General features: G+C 35.6%; 1 protein-coding gene across 1 annotated transcript in view; it reads left to right on the top strand.

The window, feature by feature from the left end:
• Positions 1-13,832, top strand: part of KIDINS220 (kinase D interacting substrate 220) — a 99,150-nt gene that overhangs the window by 68,907 nt on the left and 16,411 nt on the right. The window contains 4 exon segments of the mRNA XM_035728745.1: positions 5,766-5,944; positions 7,023-7,249; positions 10,132-10,245; positions 11,022-11,078. Of these exon segments, the coding sequence (XP_035584638.1) occupies positions 5,766-5,944; positions 7,023-7,249; positions 10,132-10,245; positions 11,022-11,078 (577 nt within the window).

Genomic DNA, 13,832 nt, shown 5'->3' with positions numbered 1-13,832 from the left:
CTTTTCGAGTGTAAATGCTTCTGTGTCACAATAATTCAATGCTTTTAAAAATGTATAAAGGAGATTTTTTTAAATTCCAGTATAATTAATGTACAATGTTATATTAGTTTCAGGTGTACAATATAGTGATACAACACCTCTCTACATTACTCAGTGCTCATCACAATAAGTGTACTCTTAATCCCAAGAAGGAGATTTTTATGGTCATAAAATTTTCCTGTTATTTCTAGCCCTAGTTTATTTTTCATGCTCAAAGCCAGAAGCAAGAACAACTGAAACATATGAACGAGACATGGCCTGTAGCACTGACTTACAATTCAGAAGTGTGAACATAACTGGGAAGAGGGGGAGCCGTGTCACGTGAGGTCCTGGATGTAGTGTTATCTCTGCCACCAGAGTCATATCTTGTGCTGCCCTTGTGAGGTCTAGCTGAAGCCCAGCTGCTGATATGCAAATTGTGGTCTTAATGATAGTCTACTGAGTTCGTGTATTGAGCATTTAAAACATTTTTTTATTACATGACTACATGTTTCCTCCAGTGTAAAAAAGTAATCTTTGGTCCTAGTATTTTGACCAAGTAGGAAATGTACATATTCTTAGATATATACACATTCAGAAGGAAATAATTTTTTTTACATGTTGAATAAGCTCTTTGGGAAAAGAATACATTGTTTAGCTTTGCCAAAGTTTTATTTGGAAACAGACAAGTACTTTTATGGTTTGTATTATATAACCCTAATTGGACCATCCTTAAGCACATAAATCAAACACATTAAATACTTGAAACCAGAAACAAACCTGAAGATTTGGCGTGATTATGTATTCACTCTGCCACATATAAAAATACTTTGTTGTTTCCTAGTGTAGTTACTGAATAGGATGCCTTTAAAATGCAAGATTACTTTTGTAAGCTTTGAAAAGTAGTGTTACTGAGAACACTTGACACTGTGTGCACTGTTGTCTTGAGAATCAGCTCTGACCACTGCATGGGGATGTCTCTTTGTTTTCACTTCTAACAAGTTCTTTGCTCCATTGAGTGTTGTTCTACACTCAACACAGCCTTCTGCATGTGGGCAGTTTTAGCTCTTATTATGTTATAACTTTACTTTAGCTATTGCTAAGGAAAATGTCTATTTTTCTGACTCCCTAGGCTAATGGCCTTTCCAACATAATATGAAGGTGATTCATGAATTGTTATCAAGGTACTTTTATAAGAATTGTAGGGGTGATTAAAATTTAAGGGATGCAGCAAAGGCAGTGCTCAGTGGGAAATTATAGCTATAAATCCAATACATATCTAAAAAAAAGACCTAAATATCCTAACTTTAGACCTTGAGGAACTAGGAAAAAAACTATATTTTAAAAATTTCAAAGCTAGCAGAAGGAATGAAATCATAAAGATTAAAGCTGAGATAAGTAGGGCGCCTGGGTGGCTCAGTTGTTAAGCGTCTGCCTTCGGCTCAGGTCATGATCCCAGGGTCCTGGGATCAAGTCCCACATTGGACTCTCTGCTCTGCGGGGAGCCTGCTTCTCCCTCTCCCACTCCCCCTGCTTGTGTTCCTGCTCTCGCTATGTCTCTCTCTGTCAAATAAATAAAATCTTAAAAAAAAAAAAGCTGAGATAAATAAAATAGAGAATAGAATAACAGTAGTGAGAACTGACAAAACCACAAGTTGTTTCTTTGAAAAAGATCAAAGACCTTTTACTAGACTGACAAAGAATAAAAGAAAGTGGAGACATTACCACCAATCATACAGAAATAAAAAGGATTGCAAGAGAATACTCAGAGGGTGCAGAAAAACCCTTTGACAAAATCCAGCATCCTTTCATGATAAAAACACTCAGAAAACTGGGAATACATGGGAACTTATTCAACATGAAAAAGGGCATTTGTAAAAGACCCACAGCTAACTTCATTCTCAATGATGAAACACTGCAAGTTTCCCCACTAAGACAGAACATGACAAGGATTCCTGCTCTATGGACTACATGTATCCCTCCAAAATTCATACGCTGAAGCCCTTCTCCTCTATGTGATCGTATCAGAGATGGGGACTTTGGGAGGTAAGTAGGTTCAGATGAGATCATTAGGGTACAGTCCTCACGATGGGATTAGTATCCTTATGAGAAGGACCAGAGAGCTAGCTGCAAACCAGGGAGAGGGTTCTCATCAGAAGCTGTCTGAGCTGTCACTCTGGTCTCAGACTTCCAGACTCTACAAACCGTGAGAAATAAATGTTTAAGCTGTGCAGTCTTTGGTGTTTTGTTATAGCAGCCCGAGTTGACTAAGACACCCACTTTCACCACTGCTGTTCACTACTCTACTGGAAGTTCTGTTGAGTGCAATTAGACAAGAAGCAGAAGTAAAAGGATCCAAATTGGAAAGGAAGAAATAAAACTATCTCCCATCGCAAATGACATGATCCTATATACAGAAAATCCCAAGGAATCCACAAGAAAGCTGCTAGAGCTGATAAATTCAGCAAAGTTGCAGGCTACAGATCAACACAAAAATAAGTCATGTTTCTATACCCCCTCAGTGAACAATCTGAAAGGAAATTAAGAAAGCAATTCTATTTACTATAGCATTTAAAAGAATAAAATGCCCAGGAATAAATTTGACCAGTGAGGTTAAAGACTTGTACATTGAAAACTACAAATTGCTAAATTAAAGAAGATCTAAAAAAAAAAAATCTAGGGGCACCTGGGTGGCTCGGTCGTTAAGTGTCTGCCTTTGGCTCAGGTCATGATCCTAGGGTCCTGGGATCGAGCCCCGCATCGGGCTCCCCGCTTTGCGGGAAGCCTGCTTCTCCTTCTCCCACTCCCCCTGCTTGTGTTCCCTCTCTCACTGTGTCTCTCTCTGTCAAATAAATAAAATCTTTAAAAAATCTAAGTAAATGGAAATATATCTCATGTTCATTGACAGGGAAGAGTAAATATTAAGATGTCAGTACTACCCAAAGTGATTTACAGATTCAGTGCAATCCCTACCAAAATTCCAATAGCCTTTTTTTTTTTTTTTCCAGAAATAGAAACCTGATCTTCAGATTCATATGAAATTGTGAGGGATCCCAAATAGCAAAAACAATCTTTAAAAAGAAGAATAAAGTTGGAGGGCTCATGTTTCTCAATTTCAAAACTTATTACAAAACTACAGTAATCAGAACAGTGAGGCACTGGCCTAAGGATAGGTATATAGACCAATGGAATAAAATTGAGAGTTCAGAAATAAACTCATACATCTCTGGACAATTGAGCTTTGAGAAGGGTGCCAAGTCCATTTCATGGGGGAAAGAATAGTCTCTTCCACAAATGGTGCTGGGCCAACTAGATTTCCACATGCGAAAGAATGAGGTTGGACCCCTATCTCACACCATGTACAAAAATTAACTGAAAGTGGATCGACCTACACTTTTCCAAGCATAAATTCTTTTTCAAAATCAGAAAGGGTAATGAAAGTGAAAATTATTGTAGAAGAGTAGAGTTCTTTGAGAACAATGCATTTTTTTGTGTGTATTCACTCTACAAATATTTGTTAAGCAAAAGTAATGTGACAGTACTCCACTTCAAGGCACTTGGAGATACAGTAGTGAACAAAACCAAACTTGTTCCCAGCTTTAAGAAAACTTCTAGTCTAGAGGGGGAGTAGACATTAATAAAATAATTCCAATAGTGATATGTGGTGTGCAAGAAAGTGTATGTGCTATGAGGGCCTGCTCTTGGGGAGGACTTCCTTGAAGAGGGGGAGTTGGGCTGAGACGAAGGATGAGTAGGCATTAATTGCGTCCAGACAGAACAAGAGAGCATAGTTAGCTCTGAAGGTGTTCAGGGTGTTTGGTTGTGTTTCCACAGATGTGCATTTCACTTCATCTTTTGTTCCTCACCCATTCGCTACAGTGCAGAGTAGCTGTTTTCTGTCTGTATGTTCCATCTCTTTCCAGAATGCATACAACATTATTTAACAAATGGGCATTCACTGTGATAGAAAGTATTTGGGTCTATGAGGGGTTAAATTGGTTTTAAGGTAAAAAATTCTGAGGCAGTTAAGAGTTTTCCCTGTTTAAATTTTTAAAGAAAATTTATCTTATTTTTAACCTCCAATGATTAAATAATGACATTATTAGGTGGCTACTTTTAGATAAAGTATGATAAGTAATGCCTTCATAAATTACGCTTTTCGAATCTGTTTATATTTTGATTTAAATAGGAAGTTTTTTTCCCTGTAATTTAAGACCTCATTTTGAATGGAAGTGATTTGAATGGCTTATGTAATTTCTGCCAAGGAATTAATATGGACTTTCTATAAACCACTGTCATTTATAATCAAAATGCTTTTAACTTACATTGATGTTGGCATTAACAAGTACTGCTAGATTGGTAGCATAGAAAGAAATTGCATTTAAACTTACTAAGAACTCATTGATTCCTGAGGTTTTATAATGCTTTCTGTGGACCATTTAACTGCTGGCAACTTTAATTCACATGATTCATAATACTAGAAATTTAAATTCAGTCTTAATTGAAAAGTGAAGTTACTGAAATTCTTTAAATACTAACCTTTGGGAAAATATCTGAAAAATAAAAGACACATATGATTTTAATGGCCCACTGCCAAAAGATTATCATTTACATAAATATCTCTTTCAGTAGAAGAGCTTAATGTATTGAGCTCAAAAGGTTAGAATCGAGACTTCAATCTGGAAACCAGCAGTAGACTGTTGGCTTGTGAACAGCAGTATTGTTCATCATATTGAGAACACTGTTCACATTCAAGTTTAAGCAGAGCTGGCATTAAAATTCAGTTAATTTGTTTCATGTGATTTGTCAGCTGTGTGTTTTTATCTAAATCTTTCTAGCTTCTCAGTATTTTATGTTAAACTTCTGAAACAGATGAACCACCTTTTTAACTGTTTAAGCTCTGAAATTTTGGCCACTTTGGCAAATGATTCTTTGTAATCGTTCTCCAAGTTTTTCATATCATTTAAACTATATTAATAATCAGTTTGAATGCCATTTTAATTTATTAAGTAATCCCATTTCGGAGGGCTTTTCCGTTTTGTACATACGTGAGTGAGTCCGGGCGTAAGAGGGACTCCCTGAAATTCATGAAGACAAACTTGCCGTCCTTATCTTCTCACCAGCACACTATTCTTCTCTTGTTTGCTAATTTTGTTCTCTGGATTTTCCCTCAGATGGCTTTTAATATTTGGCTACCAGCCCAGGATTGGGTCTGAGCAGTGAAGAAATAGAGAATAAAACCTTTTTTGAAAAAGGAAAAACCTATGCTAACTTTTTTCTAGTTTATGTAATTTATTTAAAAGTTGTTTATCCTTTTCTTTGCAAAGGCAAGAACCACAGTATCTCATAATAAGCATGGAGTTTGGAGCCAGTCAGCTTCTCTTGTGCAGTTGTGTGTCTTTAGGCAGGACACCTTATTTGTCTGAGGCTCACTGTCCTCATGTGTAAAATGATAACTCATTTAATTTTCCCTGAGAGGTCCACGCCAACATGTGAAGTGCCTGGAATACGCTACTCTCCTGTTTCCTAGCTCTAGTCCTACCTTTGGTCAAAGGCATTGTAATTCTGACCTCACACTTGTTATCTTAGTAATTTTGTAGTGTACCAATTTTTTTCCTTAAAATTTTTAATGAGAACAAGATGTATAATGTGTTATTTATTTTTATAAATAAATTTTAAGGTACATGTAGAATTTTCCTTTCTAATAGTGACATTAATGACCTTTTTCATTTGTTTCTTGTTTAAAGAATATCAAAGAATATTCCAACAACTAAAGATGTTGAGCCACTGCTTGAAATAGATGGAGATATAAGAAACTTTGAAGTGTTTTTGTCTTCAAGGACCCCAGTTCTTGTGGCTCGAGATGTAAAAACCTTTTTGCCATGCACTGTAAACCTAGACCCCAAGCTACGGGAAATTATTGCAGGTAGGTATTAGCAGTAAATTTAATTTGTCTTATCTGAAGTCTTCAGAATGTTTCCCATTTCTAATTTAGCTATGTGAAGTTTGTCTTGCTCCATGAAAACCCAGGAAATACTGAACCAAGCACTAGGCAGGATAATTAATGAAATTGAGGATTAGGAGTCTTGACATCCTTTAGAGACTTAAGAAAATGTTACTTGTTAAACCACTTTATTACAATGTTTCTTGACCCACACACCTGACTTCTTTGGAATCAGATTCCTTTTAAGATATAGTCACCACTTTAAGATGTCAGTCCATTGTAATTTTTCTGTGACTAATCTTAATAGGGGTCTCTGTCCAAAGGGGCAAACATATTTTTATATTACTTTCTAAATTTTAACTTAAATTTGTGGACTGGAACTTAAGGATAGTGATGTTAAAGGTTTGGAATAATTTCATTTATTCTTGAAGTACCACTATGCGCGCGCGCACACACACACACACACACACACACACACACACACACAACCTTTATTGAAACACATTATCTTTTGTGTGGCACTGCTGACCCATTGTTGAGTTTTCTGGGAGTTATGAAGAGAGAGCTTAAAACTACTATATTCTTGAAGGCTGATATCAAAGTGTAGTTTGTGGCTATGGAATTGTTTTGTTCAGAGAAGGATAAATCATATAGTTCGCAAACCCACAGTTTAGTAATCATTATATTAATATTAGACCACTGAATTATTAATAGTAACACTTTATGGATCATAACCATTGTTAGAATAGCACAAATACCTTAGAAAGTCAGAGAAAAATTATTGTTCTGGTAACTGAAGAGAAGAATCCAGATGTTGGTGACTTTTCAAATGGTGACAAAAGCTTTTATGCAGAGTAGTTGGATTTTCTCACTAGAATTTCTGTGGATGAGATTTTATGAGTCAGGATTTCCTGTCTCCTTTAAGTCAGTTGGAATCCTTGGCAAGAGTGAAAAAAAGCATGTTTCTATCTGATAACCTTTTAAAGGCGGAAGTGATAGCTGGACTAATTACTAAAGTCTTATTTTCTTTTGCCTTCTGGGGTACCATTTAATCTTTTAGATGTTCGCGCTGCGAGAGACCAGATTAATATCGGAGGACTTGCGTATCCTCCACTGCCTTTACATGAAGCTCCACCGAGACCACCGTCAGGCTACAGTCAGCCTCCATCTGTCTGTTCTTCTTCCACTTCCTTCAATGGACCATTTGGAGGTGGGGTCGTGTCACCACAGCCTCATAGCAGCTATTACAGTGGGATGACAGGACCTCAGCATCCGTTCTACAACAGAGTAAGAAAGTGCTAGGAATCTTTCATTCTAAGAATTTGTTTGGGGGAAATATCAGAAGTTTTCTGCTATGGATTCTGTTATTGTTTTGAAACTGCATGTTAGCTTTAAAATAGGAAAAATGTTAAGTTTGAATTTAAAATATGATTTTTTAAATTCTTTTATAATTTTATTATTTATTTATTTTTAAAAAGATTTTGTCAGAGAGATAGAGAGAGCTCAAGTGGGGAGAGTAGCAGGCAGAGGAAGAAGCAGACTTCCCGCTGAGCAGGGAGCCAGACTCGGACTCAATCCCAGGGCCCTGGGATCATGACCTGAGCCGAAGGCAGACGCTTAACCAACTGAGTCACCCAGGCAACCCTCTTTTATAATTTTAATAAAATACTTCAAGCTATAGAAAAGTAGAGAGAATAATGTTGCAACACTACTCATCTTCGTGGTTTGTCAAATCTTGATGTTGTATTTGCTACAGAGAACTTTTTTTGTTTTTTGAGTAATGTATTTATATGTTCAAAAAAGGTATAGGGGCGCCTGGCTAGCTCCGTTGGTAGAGCGAGTGACTCTTGCTCTCAGGGTTATGGTCATGAGTTAAAATATATGATTTTTTTTAAATCAAAAGAAATTTTAACTTTAATGGGTTCTAGATCTCAATTGAGTCTTGAATGTTAGAGATGCGTTTTGCTTTTATAAGAAAGCGAACTCCACAAGGTCATCAGCGACTATCCTATGCTACAAAGGGAGATGTTTCTCTATTTGTTCATAAACAGATATTCCATTTGTTACATTTTGCAAAATTATATTGGCATTTAGAACAATGATTTAACTTAAAACTTAAATTTCCACAGTATTCAGTAAACCTATATTTAATATGTGTTACAGCTTTTAAATGTGAGATTATGATAGAAGATACTGCTTGTAGGATTTAGATGTTATTGCCAAATAATAGCGCTGTAGCCCATTTCTAGAGTTATATTTCAAGTTATCTGCAGCCATGTGTAATTGTTTACTTAGTATAAATATGATCACTTTCTACTGAAAAAGTTGAAAGTACGATGATCGGTGGTATACAGACCCTGTCAACTTTAGTGGCCCGAGCTATACCCATCCTACTGTTCTTAAGCATTAATATTTTCTACAGGGTAATGGAGCATGAGCCCTAGTATTACACTTTCTGGAACTGTACACTAAGGTCCATTACAGTTTCTTATTTTTGTTGTCTCCCTCTTTAGTCTAATTTGAGAAAAACGTAGGGGCTAGTGGTCACAGAAGCCAATTGCATGCCTAAGGAAATATCCTGTGAGCTAGGAAGAAAGTGAAGTTTAGAATAAATGTGGCAATGAAGGAATTCCAGAATTTAAGTTAAATTTTCAGGTTTTGAAAAATGTTGGCCATGTAAGTACAGTTGACCCTTGAACAACACGGGTTTGAGCTCTGTGGGTCCACTTAATACACAGCATTTTTAAAAATAAATACAGTACAGTACTGTAAGTGTGTTTTCTCTTCCTTATGATTTTCTTAATATTTTCTGTTCTAGATCTAGCTTACTTTATTGTATGAATACAGCATATAGTACATATAACCTACAAAATATGTGCATTCAGAATGTTTATGTTTTCAGTAAGGCTTCCAGTCGCCAGTAGGCTATTAGTAGTTAAGTTTTGGGGAAGTCAAAAGTTATTTTGACAGATTTTCGACTACACGATGGAGGGGTGGGTGTCAGCACTCCTAACCCCTGTGTTGTTCAAGCTCAACTGTAATTAGGCGCACTATTCATACAGGTCGTATGAATGTTATTCTACTCTTTTATTCAGACAAGGAGAAAAAGGTGGAACAATAACATTTTATAATGTATTCCATCCTTGTAAAATTTAACTGTGTGGTAGACAGTGTTGAAATGCAGGGTTTTATTTAGCAGTCTTAAAATCTGCTATAATTTAACATAAAATGGCTCATTGATCAGTAGATGACAGTTGAGGTTTTGAAACCAAGAAATTTATTTATTTTTTTAATTTACCATACCATATAGGCTGATGTGATGCTTTAATGGCATTTTATCATTTTAAAAACACTTAAAATTTTCTCATGTTTTTAGATCTAGTTATTTTTTTGTTCTAGTTATTTGAGGTTTTTAGTCTGAAAGTTAAAAGGGGAATAATTTTCTTAAATGGCAGCAGTAAAAAGGTAGGAGAAGATGTTATTTCAGTGTAATGAAGCTTAATGAGTTTTAATCTTTATGTTTAGCCCATATAATCTCATATCTCCTGTTTATGTGAAGTTGGCTACAAATAAATGCCATAGTTATAAATCTCACTAAACAATGGATTCCCCATTAAAAAAAATACACCTGATTTAGGAGATACACTCCAGGGAATAGGATATAAAGTAAGCTCTAGGAACTTAGAGTAAAAATATTCCTGGAATCCATGCTAGGGTCTTCTCATGTATATTGAGACTTTTTTTGGTCTTGCTTAAGGCTAATCTTTTTTTGTAAAAAATAGTATTCTATTAAGAGTCCATTCTGCCTTTTTTCTTTTTTTTTTTTTAAGAGAGAGTGAGTTAATATTTGTAAATCACTTAGGAACTGATACATGGTAAGCCCATAAAAATGTTAAGGAGAAACTCTTGTCACACTGTAAGGTGTAAAACTTTAGTTGCTTAAAAAACCTTATATTAAATCAACAATCTGAAAATTTAAATACTGGGTCTTAAATTTGGGTTTGATATCTTATAGACTATGAGTAAGGCTCTTTTTCTTTTGTTTTGTCACTTGCATTATTAAAAATTTGGAGTTGTATTTTATTGGTTAGTTTCATTTGATAAATCTCATCACATTTTGATTTCTGTAATTGTTTATCCCCTTCTTTTGTTACGTGTTTTTTCCATAGCCATTCTTTGCCCCCTACCTTTACACGCCAAGGTATTACCCTGGCGGCTCCCAACACCTCATCTCACGTCCATCAGTAAAAACGAATTTGCCCAGAGATCAGAGCAATGGCCTAGTAAGTATAAAAAAGGGTAACTAAAGTATTAATCTGCTAAGACACATAGACAGCAGTAGAAGTTTGGTTATTTTCTTTCTGTAGCAAAAGAATGCAACTTATTTTATAAATAGTTTTAAGACACATAAGCTATTACTAACATAAAATGTATTTTGTTTTCATTTCTGATGAATGTCTATGGAAGGAAAATGACTAGTGGCCTCAGTGAATAAATGTTGAGTTGTTTACAACGAGAGTTTCTGGCTTATAGTGCAGTGTCTGTTACCAAAACTTTAAAAACTAAACCTTTACATCTGCTAGTTTCTAATATCTTTTTACAAAAACATACATACATGGTATCTGTGTGTGTGTGTATATATATATATATATAAAACATATATATATATGTGTGTGTTAGCTCTATGGTATGAAAATTTGAGGATATATTGGAAGAGCATTTTAATCTAATGGCAGAAATTAAATAGGATAAGGGAATTACTGAAATGTATGATTGAATCTAATCCGAAACAAAATACATTGTAAAATATTATGTGTTCCTGGTGGTCAGCTTAGTTTAACAATTTAAAAAAAGGAATTTCCTGTTAATATATTTTTATAAGTTAGAAGGTCAAAGCTATAGAACTTAAACTGTTATTTCAAATTTAAATGTCACTGAGGGAAACTCTCTTCATGTCCAGGTTTCAGTGTTGTCTCTGATCATGTTAGCATCGTGTTCATTCATCATCCTAGTTTGGCCCCACTCACCTTTCACCCACACTCTTGTTTTGTGTTGTTAGGAGGTTATCAAGGAGGATGCTGCTGAGGGGCTTCCTTCACCCACAGACTCCTTGCGGGTAACGGAGTAGTCTTGTGGTGGGAACACAAGCCTGTCATCGCTTCTGCAGCAGTAACAAGTGTCTTAGCTGTGGTGACAGCAGTCCCCTAACTCTGCATCTGTGTTGTGATGGCCGCTAGTGTAGAGTAGCTGATACTAATCATTGTAGTTCACGGATTAATTTAAAAGCTAATGTTTAACTTTACCCTTTATTTCCTCCTGTTTTTCCCCTTTTTCAATGACATGGGATGGGCTCTTTTTTTATTGTCCAAGAAGGACGGGATTTTTCTAGCAGCCATCAGGAGCAGTCAGTTGGTGGTATTTGTTCCTTAGTGTTGAGCAATATTTTCACCTTTGATTATTTTTCTTAAGCCTGCAGTTGGTACTGCACATGTGGAATACTTTTGAAAGTATCCAGAATCACCCTTGAGACCACAAAAGGACATTATAAGCTAGATGGTGTAGACCAGAATGCATCTGTAGTGACTCATTCTTAATCTGGGTGTTCACAGTTTATGAAACCTTAGTGTGAATGTAGTACTATTTTTTTTTCTGTATTTTTATTAAAATAAAATTTCAAGATAAACAGAGGTAGTTCATTATGTAAAGGGAATTATTTAAACCTTTTTGGGCCAACACCTTAAAGTGGGTTTCTTAAAAAAATTCTATAGGAAATCACTTCGTATATTTATTGTTCAGGACTTTGTGTTTAATAAGAAACATGTTTAATGTGGTGAGCCTCAAAATGTTCATTTACTCAATGTGGAATTTAGGAATCCAATTTATATTTTAACTTATATTGATTTATTTACAGAATGTTACGCCCACGTGGACATGATCAATTTAATCTAGAGTTCTGCTGAAGTGTGGCATGACAGTTAGAATTACTGTGGGGGAAATACTGCATCCTGAGCTTATCCGTAACTTTTAACTTAAAACATGCATTTGGGTAGGCAGTAGTTTTTTAGCTTTAATTTTCTTTGAGTTAATGTTAGTAAGAGAGAGAAAGAGAACCATTTTGGTGTTTTCGTTGAGGAGTTGATAATTCTTTTTAAGTCATATTAACATTTCAGCTGAAGTGTTTGAGTGACTCCAGTTATCCAGGAATAATAGACACAATAAACCATAATAATTCTGTTTGGGTGTTGGGGGAATCTTTAATGCGTGGATCATTGCCATGATATGCAAGAATGACTTTTAGTTTAGTCAGAGAACCCTTCATACATACATTCATGCATGTAATGTAATTCTCTAAGCTAAAATTCCTTAGCAAACTTTTGATGAAAAGCAGAGACTGTGAAGAATTTGATGGTCTTAACGACACAGATATGCTAAAATAGTAGCTATTCCTATGCTTAAGAATGTGAACAAACACTTGTAATTAAAAGATATCTGTAGTTTCTTTCAGGGACCAGTGAAGGAGCATTAAGCAAATTTAAAACGAGTTTTTGGGGAAGGGGAAATAATGCAATTCTTGTGATGTGTTTAGAAACCCAGTAACAAAGAATAAAGGTGCTCTGCATATATTAGTGCCTTTGTTTAGTAAAATAACCATACTATTTGCTCTTCTTTTAATATTAAACGATAGTTTTGTGATTGGCTTAATGAATAATAAGTGCTTACCAAGCTTTTCTTTGCTTTTAAGAAATTAACAATGACAATAGCATGTAAAATTTGTTTGGTAGAAGACTAGTAAAAATAGACAACTTAGTTCAAAGCCAAATCAAAAGCAGTGGTGGAAATGTGAAGTACCTGTACATGGGAACATTGTCCAGGATCTTTATAGCTGAACCAACATAGAAGTATTAATATAAAAATTATTTAGCCCTTTGTGGCTCATACGGCTTTACAGTCCTGTAGTAGAAAGTTTTATATTTCTGAGATAACAGGACTATGGGTTGAGTCCATCTGCTTATTCAACTGTCCTCCTGTTTGCAACAGTTGATGACAAGAGCTGCTTATAGATAAGTCAGGAACCACACAAATACTTTTGGATAAATTGTCTAGTCATTACAGACACACAGTAATGAGTAAAAATAACAACACTGCCAATAGAGCAAGACCATAAAGAGTTAACCAACTGTTATTTTCAACATAAATGGTCCCATCTTTTTTTACCACAAGGAATTCTGATAAACCTTTATAAAGTAGATCCTAATGAAACAATTGGTTTTGCTCACATTAAGGAACATTGTAATGATTATAGCTTGTGAAGGCCAGCCAAGGACTTACCAGATAAGTTACAGATATGTCCAAGTGTTTCACAAAAGTGAAGATGTAAAATACAAGACTCTGTGCTAACTTAAAAAAATAATTTTATATAGAGAAAATATATGCCACATCTTCTAAAACTGGGGAAGAAAATTAACATTGGACCCAAGATATGTTTCCCAGAAGATTAGAGCTAGAAAGGACCAGTAGTTTTCAAACTTTTCAAAGCAGAGAAGTTTCTTTCAGAAATGAAATATTAATCAGAACTCTAGTTCATAAAACCAGTAAAAGCACAAGTGTGGCCCCCACCTTGGACTTGCCTCCCCTCCTAAGGATCCTCAGGGACACTAGGACCTGTGGCCTCGTTCAGCTCCACAGTGCAGACATCATTCAGGACTGGGTCTGTGAGACTTGCCTGAGGTTCACAGGAGGAGAGTGCCAGATGTGGGACTAGAATCCACATGCCCGTGTCGCGGCCCATTCCTCAGACCATGCTGCCTTCCTTGCTCCTGTTAATACTAAGCATGACTTAGCCAGGTATTTGATCTTAAGTCAAATAGAC

This window comes from Zalophus californianus, chromosome 8, assembly GCF_009762305.2.
Source record: "Zalophus californianus isolate mZalCal1 chromosome 8, mZalCal1.pri.v2, whole genome shotgun sequence".
In the NCBI taxonomy this organism is placed as follows: Eukaryota; Metazoa; Chordata; class Mammalia; order Carnivora; family Otariidae; genus Zalophus; species Zalophus californianus.
Note: the sequence above shows the minus strand (reverse complement) of the source record. Positions and strands in the feature narration are given on the sequence as shown.